The sequence below is a fragment of the Nansenia antarctica genome, assembly GCF_963989245.1.
Source record: "Nansenia antarctica genome assembly, chromosome: 1".
Taxonomy (NCBI): domain Eukaryota; kingdom Metazoa; phylum Chordata; class Actinopteri; order Argentiniformes; family Microstomatidae; genus Nansenia; species Nansenia antarctica.
The window spans coordinates 2,158,290-2,175,789 of NC_137674.1; the positions used below are offsets into that span (position 1 = coordinate 2,158,290).

The 17,500-nt window shown below is 49.2% G+C and overlaps 1 protein-coding gene across 1 annotated transcript in view; it reads left to right on the forward strand.

Annotated features, from left to right (window-relative positions):
• Positions 1-17,500, forward strand: part of ate1 (arginyltransferase 1) — an 83,861-nt gene that overhangs the window by 16,942 nt on the left and 49,419 nt on the right. The window contains exons 6-8 of the mRNA XM_080536774.1: positions 5,054-5,280; positions 9,813-9,941; positions 12,280-12,408. Of these exons, the coding sequence (XP_080392900.1) occupies positions 5,054-5,280; positions 9,813-9,941; positions 12,280-12,408 (485 nt within the window). The remainder of the gene's footprint in view (positions 1-5,053; positions 5,281-9,812; positions 9,942-12,279; positions 12,409-17,500) is intronic.

Sequence of the window (17,500 nt, forward strand, 5' to 3'; positions counted from 1 at the left end):
AACTAAAATGATGGACACCGACTGAATAACTGAGTGGGGGGAAGACAGGTCTCAAATGTGGAACAATTATAACATTTAATACATAAAGATAAAACATACACAAATATATAACATTGATATCCCTAAACTCAAATGTAGTGTGGTATTGTCAACCTAATCTAATCATTCCTAATCTAATGGTGGGGATGTTATACTCTGAATCTCCCGACTCAGGGCTGGAACGGGCACGGCAGGCTCAATCAATGAACAGGGTTGAGATGGCCGCTAGCGTCCTTTACTAGCCGCATCTAAAGGCCCTCGGTGGTCATTCACTGTGCTCTAGCACATCCAAAACACGCAGAACAATAACCTTGACTCCGGTCACTGCAGTGGTTTTATTTAGACTAGATCAAACTAAATTAACTGACTAAACTACTCGCGGTTTAGCGGTTATTTAGCGGACTAGTTAGGCTGTAAATTGTCAATCCCATCTGGCAACCCTGCCGCTGTTTGTCATCGCGTAGGCTAGTCTACACATTAATAATAAAAGAAAACATATAGCCTATATATTCGTCTTTTTTTAATGTAGAAGGAATCAGAATATGTGACAAATTAATTTGAGCAAATTGTATTCAAATTGTGCTTAAAGGGAATTATTTTCACCGGACATTATGACCGAAGAGGTTAAAAAATGTCGGACTTCAACAGATTTTATCGGACAAAGACCGGTAATTACCGGTTAACGGAAACCCTGGTGTGTGTGTATATCTGTATATTGAATGTAGGCTATATATTATGGTTTGTGTGTGCGCGCGTGAGATGTAGATAAGTGAAATGTATATTATCTGTATGAATGTATATATTATGGTGTGTGTGCGTGATTGTATATCTGTATTTTGAACGTATATTATGGTATCTGTGTGTGTATATCTGTATATTGAATGTATATATCATGGTGTGTGTGTGTGTGTGTTTGTGTGTGTGTGTGTGTGTGTGTGTGTGTGTGTGTGTGTGTGAGAGAGTGAGGGAGAGAGACAGCGGTGGTGTGGACGGGACAGACAGGGTGATGGGGAACACGGCCTGATGAGGTGTTTGTGGATCAGTCAAACAGTCGTGCTGAACACAGACCAGGCCCTGGCTCTGCTGCGGTCCCTGTGACCACTCATATCTTGACCTGACCGTGTTTATGCTCGACCCCGGAGGAGAGAAAAAAAACCATCTGACCGACCGTGCGTGCTCGTGCCGTCACACCTGCTCCGTGTTTATAACGGCCTGCTCGGAAACGTTAAAAGTCACCTTGAAAGACTAACAGGAAACGGGGAGAATGCGTGGATACAGAGGAAGGAGATAACGCTCTCTCTCCTCGGACACGCCTCCCACGCGCACGAATTACGCCGCCGCCGCCGCCGGTCGGAGGATAATGCCCAGTGTCCCTCCCCCCCCCCCCCCCTCTCTCTCTCTCTCTCTGCGGGGTCTCCGTACAACAGTGACGTCGGGGGGCGGGGGGGGGGTGGAGGGTGGAGAGAGAGTGAATGAGCTCTTGGTGGCGTCTGGCAGCGGAAGAGGCAGGAAGCGGTCCTCGTTTCCTTATTGCTCCAAACAGGATGTGGGCGTGTAAACTGTTGACATGGGATGCCTGGAGCACTCGAGGGGGGCTGGCGGGAGGCCAGGAGAGAACTGGGGAGGGATTGAGTTACTGGTGCTGCTGCTGCACTGTACAATACACACACACACCAGGCCGATACGTCTCTGTCTTGGCAGTGTTAGGTAATGTGTGCGTACGTACGGTGCCCCTGCGTAAGTAACGGGACAGTGAAAGCATGTTTTCTTTTTTGGGGGGGCTTCCTCTTCTTGAGGTTAAAGTAGAGATTTCTCAGCTTTTATTTGATTTATATTTGTGTACATAATTGGTTTCCACATTTACATTTTTGGCATTTAGCAGACGCCTTATTCCAAAAGCGACTTACAATCAATACATTTGACTAAGGAAGTGAATCATCAGTTCACCAGTTCTAGCAGGGAAGGGTAATCTAAGCTTTGAGAAATTGTGACACTTTTCATGCGTAGTTCCTGTTATATTCAAGGATTTGCGTTCGCCTTTGGAGTCTTTTGCTTTCGGTGTCGGTCTACATGGAGGACTAAAGTGGTGTCGGTGAACATCAAGGAAGTCATCATTCGGCTGCGAAAGCAGAAACAACGCCAATACCGTAGGCCTGAAGGACTCAGCAGTCTGGAACAGAATCAACAACTTTGGAAACGTCGTTATGAAGAAAAACAGCTCAGTAATCGCAAACGGGCTGGTAGGCCAAGGAAGACATTCACCCAAGAATGCTCACAATAATTAGGCCTAAGAAACCCCCCCAAAACAACCGTCCCACAGATCAGGAACACTCTCTGTCTCCGCTTCGATGTGTCAGAGACTAGCATCTGCAGAAGTCATCACCAGATGAACAACAGAGGCTTCGCTGCGAGGCGCAAACCACCAGTTATCCTCAACAACGACGGTCTGGTTACAGTGTGCTAAAAAAAGCCTTTAAAAGCCTCTAGGGTCTAAAAAGGTCTAGAGGAAGGTCTTGCGGACAGAGAAGATTAATATTATCATGTACCAGAGTGATGGCAAGAGGGAGGTTCAGAGAAAAAAAGGACCCGTCCCAAGATTTACAGCGTACCACCTCATCTGTGAAACATGGTGCAGGGGGTGCTGGGTATGGCCATGTAGAGCTGACACTAGAACTGGCTAACTTGTCTTAATTGATGACTGCTCACGACAGCGGCAGAGTGGATTCAGAACATTGTTCTGTGCTCGAGCGCTAGGAAATGCCTCCAAATTCATTGGTATGGATGATGCTTTATCAGATAAGACAATGGCCCGAAACATATCACGCCATAGCAACTAGGGAGTTTTTTTTTGTTTGTTAGTCAATCTTCAGATTTAAATCCAATTGAACATGCATTTAATTTCCTGATGTCTGATGATGATAATATTTTTGCCATAAAATAAAATTATACCCCTCTGCCTGAGGTCCCCTGTGTGATGTGGGTTAACCAACATGATGAGTGCTGCCGTTTCCCCCTTTTAATCTGCTGCCCCATCCAAGGATGTTCTCAGTCACCAGAAGGTCCCCTTAGGGCAAGGTGCTGCCAAGTCTCATGCTTTCATTTGAAACTAGAAGTGTCCACAAAAGCCATGAAAACCACTCGGAGTCAACAAACACAAGCCCATGTTGTTTTATAGGTCCTGGAGCGATGATGTCATGTAAGGAGTATTGGAGTAGGGGAAAAAGAAAATGACTTTCATGTAGCTCGTTGTACCGGATTGTTGTGTGGGGCGCTAAGGCAAAGCCATCGCAAGCCTCTAAAAAGTTACCACCCCTCCCCTGTCTCACTACCATGTGAAACCTTGAAGCATGAAGACTGCATGAGCAGGGGGGGGGGAAACTTCTGTTCCATAAGGCAGTAATTGAGTTATTTTTTTATAACGCTTGCTTGCTTTTCACTTTTTTTTTTTCTTCTTCTCCTCTCACCTTGAAACGCTTTCGAAAACACCACCGTACCCCAAGGTTGTCTTTGTAGTGAGAACGGATTAAGATGTGTTTTTCTAACCTCTCAAGCTCAACAAGGCAAGCACCCAATGGAAACTCTCTCTCTCTCTCTCTCTCTCTCATTCCTAACAACTCCTTTCCTTCCCTCTCTCCTCTCTCCCCTCTCTCCTCTCTCTCCTCTCTCCTCTCTCCTCTCTCCTCTCTCTCCTCTCTCTCCTCTCTCCCCTCTCTCCTCTCTCTCCTCTCTCCTCTCTCCCCTCTCTCCTCTCTCCTCTCTCTCCTCTCTCTCCTCTCTCCCCTCTCTCCTCTCTCTCCTCTCTCCCCTCTCCCCTCTCTCCTCTCTCTCCTCTCTCCCCTCTCTCCTCTCTCCCCTCTCTCCTCTCTCCCCTCTCTCCTCTCTCTCCTCTCTCCCCTCTCCCCTCTCTCCTCTCTCTCCTCTCTCCCCTCTCCCCTCTCTCCTCTCTCTCCCCTCTCTCCTCTCTCTCCTCTCTCCTCTCTCCTCTCTCTCCTCTCTCTCCTCTCTCCCCTCTCTCCTCTCTCTCCTCTCTCCCCTCTCCCCTCTCTCCTCTCTCTCCTCTCTCCCCTCTCCCCTCTCTCCTCTCTCTCCTCTCTCCTCTCTCTCCTCTCTCCTCTCTCCCCTCTCCCCTCTCTCCTCTCTCCTCTCTCCCCTCTCTCCTTTCCTCCCCTCTCTCCTCTCTCCCCTCTCTCCTCTCTCCTTTCCTCCCCTCTCTCCTCTCTCCCCTCTCTCCTCTCTCCTTTCCTTCCCTCTCTCCTCTCTCCTCTCTCCCCTCTCTCCCCTCTCTCCTCTCTCTCCTCTCTCTCCTCTCTCCCCTCTCTCCTCTCTCTCTCCTCTCTCTCTCCTCTCTCTCTCCTCTCTCCCCTCTCTCCTCTCTCCCCTCTCTCCTCTCTCTCCTCTCTCCTCTCTCTCTCCTCTCTCTCTCCTCTCTCTCTCCTCTCTCTCCTCTCTCTCCTCTCTCTCCTCTCTCCTCTCTCCCCTCTCCCCTCTCCCCTCTCTCCTCTCTCCTCTCTCTCTCCTCTCTCTCTCCTCTCTCTCCTCTCTCTCCTCTCTCCTCTCTGCGGTTCCTCAGGTATCGGAGCCGACCCCAACCTCCTAACAACTCCTTTTCTTCCCTCTCTCTCTCTCTCTCTCTCTCTCTCTCTCTCTCTCTCTACCCATCTTCTGTCGGAGACTGAATACCCATCTCTTCAGGTTACACCTTAACTGTTCCTCCTGAGACATCTACTACCCCCAGCACTGCGTCTCCTTAGACACCTGCTTTTCCCCTTTACTGTGTTCTACTGCCCCCCTTGTACTGTTTCTCTATTTCTCCAGTGTCTATAAAAAAAGCAGAAAAAAAGCAGAAACAATCTATCACGGAGACTGCCAATGGCCCCGGGCCTGAGCTAGATTACTCCTCCTGCTACGACTGGTGGATTGATGATTCACTTGCTTAGTCAAATGTATTGATAGTAAGTTGTTTTGGAATAAGGAGTCTGCTAAAGGCCACATGTAAATGTCCTCTCTTCCTCAGGCATGGGAGCGGACCCCAGCCGGCCGCTGTGTCGGAAGGCGAAGGACGTGAGGAAGGAGCGGCGTCTGCAGAAGGAGCTGAAGAGGCAGCAGGAAGGAGGGGGCGGAGTCTCTGCCACCCCGGTGACCCCTGACCCCGCCACACCCACCTCCCAGCCTAGCCAAGCCAAAACCCTGGAGGAGCTGATCAGCGAGTCCCTGCCTGACAGCCCTCTGCACCGCCTCGAGGTCTGAATATACCGTTACCCCTAGCAACCTTGGAACTGGAACCTAGCAACCTTGGAACCGGATAGTCGTTGTATGCAATATGGGGATGTGCGGTGGGGTCCAGGTAGCCATATTGCTTAGACTTTTTATTTTTGAAGTAATTTTTTCTGAGTGGGGCTGTCCCACTCATATTCTTCTTTTTTATTGACAGATACAGTAGAGATTTTGAGGAAGGATGGGTGAGAGAGCGAGAGAAGGGAAGACATGCAGGATATGTCCGCGGCCGGTATCGAACCGGGAACCCTTCGGGTTACGTGTCCAACGCTTTACCCCGTTACGCCACCACGCGCCCCATATTGCTTAGACTTATCCAGTTCCACGGGAACTTGTTTTCAGACCAGACATCTAAGAGAACAAACTTCCCCTAAAACCCAGTGACTTCACCAATGCGTGCTTGTGGGGGAGGAGGGTGCCAGACCAGAGAGGAACATCCCAGCACTCACAACATGAACTCAACCAAATGACAACACACGCTGGGTTAAGTTTCCCCCGCTAAACCCCACCACATTAAACCACCACTCAGAGCTCTCAGCCTGTTTATATGACATGGAAATGAACTTTTGAGCTTGGGGGATGTACAGTATGTACGAGAGACCCTTTTCCTTAGTATCGAGTAGGTGTCGGTTTTATACTGGACCGTACGGTTCGCCTCCGCCACGGTTCAGTACGCACTAGTGAATGTGGTTTTTTTCCCGTTTATGATGCGCTCCGTTGAAAGTCGGAGGTGGAGTTTGTCTGGAACGCAGTTGCTTCTTGTTCAAATGTTTGTTCATGACAGAAGCAGAGTTGAGAACATGGCAACAGTTTGAGGAAGCCCCGGATTGCTACAAATCTGCGTTGTGGGGTCATTAATTTCGGTTTTGGCATTGAATACAATGATGAGGGAACGAAAACAGTGAACTGAAACGTTACTGCAAGCATTGCTTCATGCGTTTCGTATATATAATGTGTATATGGGCTTCCAGCTGTCATGGCTAAAGTGCACTTTTTGTTTATATATATATATATTTCTATTTTTTAGATTATACAACATACCAGTCATATTCTGGAATGTGTCTGAATGTTAAAGTTCCATAAGTATAAGTAACAGTTTGTAAATAAATAGTAGCATTTTTCTTCTCCTTGCGCACAGAAACCGAACCGAAACCGTGACCCAAAAACCGAGGTTCATACCGAACCGTGTGCCAACTGGACCGTTGCACCCCTAGTGTTGAGCCATCGTCACTCCTGGTGAGGCTGGGAGAGTGACGTCAGCCTGGGCTAAGACCCTAGGAGCCAGACCTTGTGATGAGCCAGACTGCCTCATCCAGGTCTCCTGGGACGATACCAGGCAGACACCGTCTTCCTACAGCTAACGTTAGCTGATTGGATTAGTTTGATTGGCTCTAATTACTCGTCCAATCACCTTAAGTGGATGTGCACACGAGGCCATCCCTCTCAACTGAAGGTTAATTGGGCATTTTGCAAGTTGGATGATTGAGAGACGTGGGGGGTTTTAACTTCACTAAGTGAGAGATACTGTCAGGGTTAAGATCCTATTAAGATCAGTGAATCTGCTTCCCCCCCCCCCCCCAACCAACAGTTGACGATGTTGAGAGTCATGGGACTTCAGTAGTCGGGTGAGCTGTGGCGCAGCAACAGAAGCTACAGGGCTATTTTGAGCTAACGAGACTAGATGTTTACACCACTGCAATTAAAAAACACTCCACATCAATCAGAGGCACGACTGCTAAACATGTCAGCCTTTTTTTTTATTTTTTTTATTGAAAACCTTTATTGTCCCCAATGGGGAAATTTTGTTGTCAAACAGCTTAGTTAGGGCAGACAGAAAACAGACAGAAAACAATAAAATACATAAAACAGTGCAGGCTCAATAATAGGGCTTTCACACCGGCAAAGAACCGTGCCGGTTCGCGTTCGCGTTCGGAAACCTCTGAACCTTGGTGCTGTCTGGCGAATGAGCCCGCGTTCATACCAGTGTAACCTGAACCATCCGCGGCATCAACGCTGGGTGATGAAGGGGCGGGATAAACAAACATTTCACTGGAAAAGAGGATAATATCTTCTACTACAGTATCTGAAATAAACACAATTTTCTGTGAAACAAAACAAAAGACACTTTCTATATGCGTTCTTTTACTAATCAGCTGCTCCATTACTGGCATTACGAAATTCGCGTTCGCGCATGTCCGCGAGCGTGTGCGTGTGTGTGTTTGCTGAGCATGTGAGGAAGATAGAGAGAATAATGACACTTTTGATATTGTTTTTGATCACTAATGATTAGATTTAGATTAGATTACATGTTGTCTACTTCCTCCTTGCTGGTCTCTGCAGCCTAGAACATGACACACCCTCTGACGACGTCACGGTTCGCGTTTTTGGTTCACTTGAGAACCACTATTTTTTGGTGCCCGCTGCGAACCAACTTTTCAGGTTCCGAACCAATTGAGCTTCGGTCTGAACGCGCCGGCCGGTTCCAGACTTGGTTTGCGAACGCAAACCGGCACGGTTCTTTGCCGGTGTGAAAGCCCTATAAGTAAAAAGTTCCAAGTTCCAAAGTTCCAGCTCCAGGTCTCCCCCACCCTGCAGGGCCTGGTTGTAGAGTCGGAGTGCAGCTGGAACAAAGGACTGTCCAAATCTTTTTGTACTTTGACGGGGGAGAACAAATCTGTGGCTGAACTTGCTCCTCATCCCCGCCAGCTCGCAGTACATCAGCCTGTGTGAATTGATGGAGCCACGCGGTCATTAAGAGAGGAGTGGGAGTAAAGAACACATTGAAGTATGTATACACGTACATATGACCCCTTTGAGAGAGGAGGAGAGTGGGGGTTCAAGGGCCCACTCATATTCTATTGATAGACTAAAACTGACCTGTGGGAATCTTTACCATGGGAATCTGAGCACCTCAGGGAAGTGTCTAGAACTTTCTCTCCTCTCAGGTGGAAGAGGTGTGTCTCCCTCTCACTCCCTCACTGGATTTCTACGTGCTTCTGCAGTTGATTAACTTTTTATAGTTAATACTGCTACCCCTCTCTCTTACACACCCATGTTTGGGCATCTGCCTTCCTTTTCTGTTCATCGAACTAAAACACATTCTTGTAGTTGTGTATTTATCAAAGTGAAACAGGGGTACGATATCCCACCGAGTTCTATAATGCAGCACAGCAGCTTCTTAAAGGGGAGGCTTTAGAAGGTCAACATCTCTCGTTTTAATTAACTGTACACCCAAGCCTCTGGTATTAAGTGGCATTATTTCAACATTCTTGAAGCGGTTCAGTGTTAGTCTGTTGGTGCAGTATCACAAGACTTGTTATGAGAGTGTTGAGTTTTAGCCAAGCGATCCAGGGCTCTTGCTGCGGTGTTGGCCGAACACGATTTCAGCATATCAAAGGGTATCTTTTAGAAACTAAATTAAAAAGGCCTTACTTACTATTATCTTTTTTTTTTACGTAAGAGTCCCAACCTCTCTTTTGTTTGAATATACCAAGTGTGCCAAGCCCGGACACACGAGACGCCCGTTCTGGTCCAACTCAAACAGCCCCGGGGGTCGAATTCCCCCTCGCATGCGTTTGGATTCGTATGGCGGTAGGGAGGACAAGTTTGTCCAACAAAAGCTTAAAAAAAAGACAAAGAGATGTTTAATTAAAATTAAGCTGGGAGATGAAAGATGAATTTCTCACGTTCTCTGGGAAACACTAGCGACACACTGATGGTTATGCATGCTTAACAAATCCGTTTAGCTTCCTGTGTGTGGCTTTTAAACTGCGCCCTAATCCTCCCCCAACACTGACATGACATGGTGAACACACTGGGGGGGGGGGGTTACACACACATGCAGTGTTATTGTGAAGTGATGGCTTTGTGTTTTCAGGAGACCCCACCCAGGTAAAAAGCGTTTTCTCTTCAACAACGATGACACGTTTGTTGTGCTGCTATTTGCTCTGTTGTCATGTTTCTCACCTGTGACTCTACTGGTCTCCATGGAGACGGACACAAACACACCCTCCTCTGTTGTTCACCTTATCCTAAGCCCACAGTTTTGGTGTAGAACAGTCACCTATAGAGATGGACAGGACAAATACTTCTTTGTGCATTCCCCATTTAGGAATCCAATCCCACCTGCCCCCAAGTTAGAGCAATGTAGTACATTGAAGAGTGGGTTTTTAAGTATGTCTCAGTCCCTAATCAGTAACAGTCAGCCAGCTCTGTCTTATTTAGTCTATGGATGGAGGAGGTTGTGTTTTTGTCCCTCCGCAGACAAGCAATCTCTCCTTTCACTCTCTCCCAGTCCCCTTTCTCTCTCTCTCTCTCTCTCTCTCTCTCTCTCTCTCTCTCTCTCTCTCTCTCTCTCTCTCTCTCTCTCTCTCTCTCTCTTGTTTTGAAGTGTGATGATGATTATGCCCAATTATGGAGATTTGTGTATCTAGGTTTGATGTGGCTTTTTAATGTTTGTTATTCCAACCCTTCTCCTCTACCCGTCTCTGCTGCTGAAGGTGAGGCTAGTGCGCTCCAACCCGCCCAGTTCACAGTTCAAAGCCTCTTTCGACGCCTCCTACCAGGTGTACAAAATCTACCAGATGGGCATTCACAAGGACCCTCCAGACAAGCCTTCCGAGAGCCAGGTCAGGGGTCAGGGGTCAGGGGGGGGGTCAACCTACTCAAAGGGGGTACTGGGAAGGGAGGGAGGGATGGAGGGAGAGGGTGGAGATCTGCTTTCGGGTACCAGTGTTGGAAAGGAAATTGAAAGTTGTCTCATCGAACTCCCGAGACTTTGTTTCACTAACAAAGAGGTCAGAGTTTTTTTTATTTTTATAAACGTCTTGAAACAAAATGTTTTCCTGTATAGTTGCCAGATACGGATTGTGTGCCATCCAAGGTTGTAAGTAAAAAAAAATAAAGGGCATTCTAAGTTAAATCTACGGCTAAATAACTGTTGGTGAAAGGGCTGAGGGAAAACCTGGAATTAGGTCACACACAAACATCACGTAGTGGAAAAGAAAGTGGTTAAAAGAGGGAGGAGAAAACGTCTGTGTGAGTGTGTGTGTGTGTGCGCGCCATGTGTTTGCGTGTGTGAGACACTGTGTTGTGTGTGTGTGTGTGTGTGTGTGTGTGTGTGTGTGTGTGTGTGTGTGTGTGTGTGTGTGAGGGGAAGGAAATGAGGGGGATAATGTCCTGTACGTTCACGGTGAAGGCAGTGTTTCTACAGGTGCCTGAGATAGCCCCCCCCCCCCCCCCCCCCCCGTCGGCTGGCAGGGTCGTTAGTCTTCAGCTGTGGAGATTCAGGGGGCAGTTATTCAAACCCTTCTCTCTCTAGTCCTACTCCCTTACTGCCCATCGTCACCTTGCACTTGGGAGTAAATCACTTCCGTAGGTTTGAGGTTTTATTCCAAACTTTACCCTGTAGTTTCATCTAATAATAATAATAATAATACATTTTATTTGTATGGCGCTTTTCAAAACACCCAAGGACACCTCACAGGGCAATACACAGTAAAATACAGTCGACAGTTTATTTTAGTTATAGTTCATCTTGAGCTGAGGAATTCAACTTCAGTTAATAATAACGATAATAATAATAGCTTGGTTTTATACAGCGCCTTTCACAAACCCAAGGACGCTTTACAGAATTCACAGACAGAAAGTCAGACAGACACAACAGGGAAAAAAAACTAAAAACAAAGAGAGAGCGACCGGGACAAAACTAAACTAGGGGCCAAAGGCCTTGGTGAACAGATGAGTTTTGAGGGCTGATTTTGAAAGTGACCAGGGAAGGGGCGTTGGCGAATCACTGTGGGGAGGGCGGGTTCCAGAGGGCGGGTGCTGCCACTGAAGGCTCTGTTCCCGAAGGTACTCTGTGGTTTTCGCAAGACGTTCTGTTGCGGTATATATACCTTGTCCTATCTCAGTGGTTTCTCATCTTGGATGTGTATTTACAGTACAGGTATGGGCCTGTGAGTGTGTAGGTTCTCCTCCATACGCACTCTTTGTTCAGTATCTGATGTCGTTCTCTCGGAGGGGTTGTCTGTTGACGTGAGCGGAGCGCTGCGCTAGCCTCATCTTCACCACCACCACCACCAATCACCGCTAGACTCAGACTCCCAGAATCCCACTGCCCCCCCCCCCCCCCCTTTTAATTGACCCTACTAGTATGGTTGGAATCTTTATTTCTCACTTCAAATCCCTGAGATCCAAACAGGTCAGCAGAAGTGTGGCCTGGGAGTCTGAACCGCTGCACCCTGACAGCTGTAACCTGCTTGTGTGGAGCTGTCTAAAACCTTTTCACTATTGTTTATAACTCCATTGTCCATCCATCCATCCATCCCTCCATCCATCCATCCCTCCTTGTCCCTCCATCCAACCTACTCCCTCCCTCCATCTATCCCTCCTACTCCATCCCTCCATCCTACTCCCTCCATCCATCCCTCTCATTCCTTCCCTCCCTCCTTCTCCCTCCCTCCTACTCCATCCATCCCTCCTTCTCCATCCATCCATCCCTCCATCCATCCCTCCCTCCTTGTCCCTCCATCCAACCTACTCCCTCCCTCCATCTATCCCTCCTACTCCATCCCTCCATCCTACTCCCTCCATCCATCCCTCTCATTCCTTCCCTCCCTCCTTCTCCCTCCCTCCTACTCCATCCATCCCTCCTTCTCCATCCATCCATCCCTCCCTCTCACTCCATCCATCCCTCCCTACTCCATCCCTCCTACTCCATCCCTCCCTCTCACTCCATCCTTCCCTCACTCCCATCCCTCCTTCCTACTCCACCCCTTCCTCTATCACTCCATCCCTCCCTCTCACTCTATCCCTCCCTCTCACTCTATCCCTCCCTCCTTCTCCACCCCTCCCTCCTCCTCCCTCCCTCTCTCCACCCCTCCTTCTCCATCCATCCCTCCTTCCTACTCCATCCCTCCCTCTCACTCCACCTCTCTCACTCCACCCCTCCGCCCCTCCCTGAAGGTGAGGCTAGTGCCCGTCAGCTTTGAGGACCCTCAGTTCGCGGCGTCCTATGAGCAGACGGTGGCGCTGTACGCCCGCTACCAGATGGCCGTTCACGGCGACGCCCCCGGCGACTGTAACGAGAGCGAGGTAACCGTACGGCTTTATGACCTCACACCCCCTTCCGCACCTAGGCACTTCCTGCCATATACTGCGCCAGGTATCACGCTATCACACTGCCACTCTGCTACATTGTGCTCTATCGTATACTGTACACAATACCGACCATTCAAGGGTTTGTCAGGCTGTTTCTTTGGTCAGCGAATGTTTAGTTTAAGAGGACACCGGACACTGTCTTGAGGGCTTTGACTGAACAGCATGGTCACACTCACTCACGCATATATCCTGCATGCTTGTGTTTTCAGATAACCGCGCCCTCACCTCACATGCTTATGTTCGTTCTATTACGATTGGCGCTGTGTCACTGTCAGTGAATTCACCGCGTCCATTCGTGGTGATGTCCCACCTGTGAGGGTGGCTGTGGTGCAGGAGGTAGAGCCGGCGTCTTAATGATTGCAAGATAGGTGGTTTCGAACCCCGGCTGGCCACATGTCGAGGTCCCCTTGGGCAAGACGCCGAACCCCAAATTGCTCCTAATGAGCGGGCCGGCGCTTTGCATGGTAGCTTGGCCGCCATTGGTGTTGTGTGAATGAGAGGCTGTTGTAAAGCACTTTGGAATAAGGCATAGCTATATAAGTCAGTCCATTTATGGTTTCTCAGGGTTAGGGAAGTCACACCCACGTTGGCATTAATCTCACAAGCAGCCGAGGTTCTTAACCACGCTGATGAAGTGTCGACCAACGCCGGGGCGACTTTATAGAATAATGTTGAACGACGGTGATGATGCGATGAAGGGAGTAGTAGTTAGAGTTTCACTTTAACGTTACAGGAAGTCATTAGACTGGAGTACTGGGTATTCATCTCAATCGACAACAATGAATCACACCTACCCAGAACAGTGTGCATCACATGGCCTTCAAAGAAATCCTGTTGTTGTTTTTTAGACAAAGTTCCAGGGACCTCGTATCAACACAGTGGACTGTGAATGGTGTCAGTAGAGATGGAGTGTGGAGGGAGGAGAGTGAGAAGAGGAGGAGGAGGAGGAGGAGGAGGAGGAGGAGGAGGAGGAGGAGGAGAAGAGGCGGTCTAGTCAGGATGCGGGGAGGGGGGGGGGGGGGGGGACTCCTGGACATTCTCAGTAACCTGTGAGGGTCTTTTGTCTCTGCGGGCTGGAAAAAACCTCCCCCCCCCTCTCTCTTGCCAACAACAGGGCTCAGCAAATTACTGAATTCTCCAGGTCGTAAAAAAAACGAGGGAATTAATACATAATAAAAGCTGTCACATTCGGCAGGAGTCTGCGCCGGAATTCTTTCCTGGTGCCATAAGAGCCAGGGCTGCTATTAATAGGGAGGTGTGTGTTTGTGTTAGCGCGCGGCGCGGGCCCGGGGTTTTATAGCCCAGCGCCGGGACAGAAGGGCCCTCCAGGGACACGGAGGTGTGGACAACAACCCTGCCCATCTGCACCACTCTGCCTCTCTAGTCTACTGTCTGCTGGGCTCGCCAGCTTTGAACGAAGCGAGGAGGCGAAGAGGTTTAATGTTGATTGGATTGCCAGGTTGAGGAGTCCAGCCCTGGGTATTGGTATTGATGATGGTACGGTACGGGCGTGGGGGGAGGGTGGGGGGGTGGGGGGGGGTAATGTTTCTCTCAGCAGTTCCATATACTGTCTGAATTGTCCCAGTTACCCCGATTCACCTCGTCCCTGGCCTCCACACCAGCCAGACTAGCACAGATACACAGATAAGGGCAGTACCGTATCATTACAGTGTTTTAATGATAAGAGGGGCGATAAATGACAGTTTTACCGAGCAAAGTATATAAATAATGTGTCAGGTTGATGGTACAGTACGGAAGGGGTTGAGCTCACTCAATGAGTCATTGTTCTTAGCTAGGAGAGAGGGGGCTAGGAGGAAGGGGGTAGGGGGGCGGTGGGGTAAAGTGATTTGGGGGTAACTCTAGCCCTCCCTGGGGGGCAGAGTCTTAAAGCCGGGCCTGACAGACACACACGAGCCCCACACGAGAGCTCCGTGTCCCCTCTGACACAGCTGAATAATACAAACCATTGGAACCAACCAACCAACCCACCCACCCTGGCCCCACACCCCGGCCCTCCCCGGCCCCACACCCCGGCCCTCCCTCTAGAGCTGCTGTGCCTCCCCCCCTCTCTCCATATCTGTCTCTGTGTTCCCTCAGATTCAGACACATCACCTCTCCTCACTCCTGCAAAAATCACTAATCCCCAAAGAAAACCAGGGTTACAGTGAGTCTGACTGTGTGTCTTTTTCTAAGCCAAATGTGACCAGGGGTCTCCCTGCTACTACATCTGACTCCCTGAGGCCCCACTCACTACACTACCCCCCCCCCCCCCCCCCATTCCCTCCCTTCCCATCTTTCTCCCCCTTTCTTCTTCCAGTTAGCTCTCTCCATGCCCCCCCCCCCTTAGTGTAGTAGTTATGGAGAGATGGAAAGAAGTGCATTGTTAAAGCAGCGATGGCTCGTTAGGGGTTTGTTGGTGACCTGCCATGCCCGCTACTGCGTAGGAAGTTGGGTCATTCGGTGTTTGTTGAGGTATTTATGAATCTATTAAGGTGTTACCTTAGGGACCAGCTCTGGCACCGTGTCCAACCAGCACTGGGTTTCTGAGCCAGCAGGTATGAGAGGTGTGTGTGTGTGTGTGTGTGTGTGTGTGTGTGTGTGTGTGTGTGTGTGTGTGTGTGTGTGTGTGTGTGTGTGTGTGTGTGTGTGTGTGTGTGTGTGTGTGTGTGTGTGTGTGTGTGTGTGTGTGTGTGTGTGTGTGTGTGTGTGTGTGTGTGTGTGTGTGTGTGTGTGTGTGTGTGTGTGTGTGTGTGTGTGTGTGTGTGTGTGTGTGTGTGTGTGTGTGTGTGTGTGTGTGTGTGTGTGTGTGTGTGTGTGTGTGTGTGTGTGTGTGTGTGTGTGTGTGTGTGTGTGTGTGTGTGTGTGTGTGTGTGTGTGTGTGTGCGCATACTTCCATGTGTACAGTGTGTGCTCTATCAGAGGTATGAGGTGTGTTTGTGTGTGGTGTGTGTGTGTGTGTGTGTGTGTGTGCGCGTGTGCATACTTCCATGTGTACTGTGTGTGCTCTATCAGGGGCTGTGAGTGAGTGAGACCCCCCCCCTGTTAGAGTGTGTGTGAGACACACATATGTCTGGTTTATGTAGAGTCTAGTAATGTGTAGTAATATCTTAGAAGGGTGATTACTCCATGTGTGTGCTTCCTTCAGATGGAATGAAGCCAGGTATTTTTTTGGTGCTCACACACTGAAGCAGGTTTACCACAGAAACGCCATTATTCACACACACACACACACACACACACACACGGACACACACACGCACACAAACACACACTGAAGCAGGTTTACCACAGAAACGCCATTATTCACTCGCACACACACACACACACACACACACACTGAAGCAGGAACGCACATTTACTCGACTATTATGCACTCACACTCACACTCACACACACACACACACACACACCTACACACACACACACACCTACACACACACACACACACACACACCTACACACACACACACACACCTACACACACACACACACACACACACACACACACACCTACACACACACACACACACACACACACTGAAGCAGGAACGCACATTTACTCGACTATTATTCACTCACACTCACACTCACACACACACACACACACACACCTACACACACACACACTCACACACACACACACACACACACACACACACACACACACCTACACACACACACACACACACACACACACACACACTGAAGCAGGAACGCACATTTACTCGACTATTATTCACTCACACACACACACACACACCTACACACACACACACACACACACACACACACACACCTACACACACACACACACACCTACACACACACACACACACACACACACACACTGAAGCAGGAACGCACATTTACTCGACTATTATTCACTCACACTCACACTCACACACACACACACACACACACACCTACACACACACACACACTCACACACACACACACACACACACACACCTACACACACACACACACACACACACACACACACCTACACACACACACACACACACACACACACACTGAAGCAGGAACGCACATTTACTCGACTATTATTCACTCACACTCACACACACACACACACACACACACACACACTCACACACACACACACACACACACACACACACACGTGGAATAGCGGTCTTAACCTTCGTGCTGAGCCGTGACTGGGTTCCTGCACATGTGGCATTGATTTGCAACAAAACAAATCCTGTTAAAAGTGTATTTACTCTTCCTGATGGCGGCGCTCCCTACCAAGGTCATGTGACACGCTGGTTCACAACGGAAAAAGAAGGAGAGAGACACTGGGAGCGAGAAAGAAAAAGGGGCATCAACACAAAGGGAGGGACGTCGATGGAGAAAATGACTCTCTGCCTCAGTCGAACACTCGCTTCCTTAAATGGTTTTTCAAAGATAATTGCATCAGATGTGCTAAATTCCCCTGAGATTCGTTAATAGTTGCGCTCTATTAGCAGGACCGCCCTATTCAAGTTCTGTGTCTCCTGCACCTCTGTGTCTAACTACACACCGCCCCCTCGGCTTCATTCTGTGTCTCCTGCACCGCCCCCTCGGCTTCATTCTGTGTCTCCTGCAGCGCCCCCTCTGCTTCATTCTGTGTTCTGTGTCTCCTGCACCGCCCCCCTCTGCTTCATTCTGTGTTCTGTGTCTCCTGCACCGCCCCCTCTGCTTCATTCTGTCTCCTGCACCGCCCCCTCTGCTTCATTCTGTCTCCTGCACCGCCCCCTCTGCTTCATTCTGTGTCTCCTGCACCGCCCCCTCTGCTTCATTCTGTGTTCTGTGTCTCCTGCACCGCCCCCTCTGCTTCATTCTGTGTTCTGTGTCTCCTGCACCGCCCCCCTCTGCTTCATTCTGTGTCTCCTGCACCGCCCCCCCATCTGCTTCATTCTGTGTTCTGTGTCTCCTGCACCGCCCCCTCTGCTTCATTCTGTGTTCTGTGTCTCCTGCACCGCCCCCTCTGCTTCATTCTGTGTTCTGTGTCTCCTGCACCGCC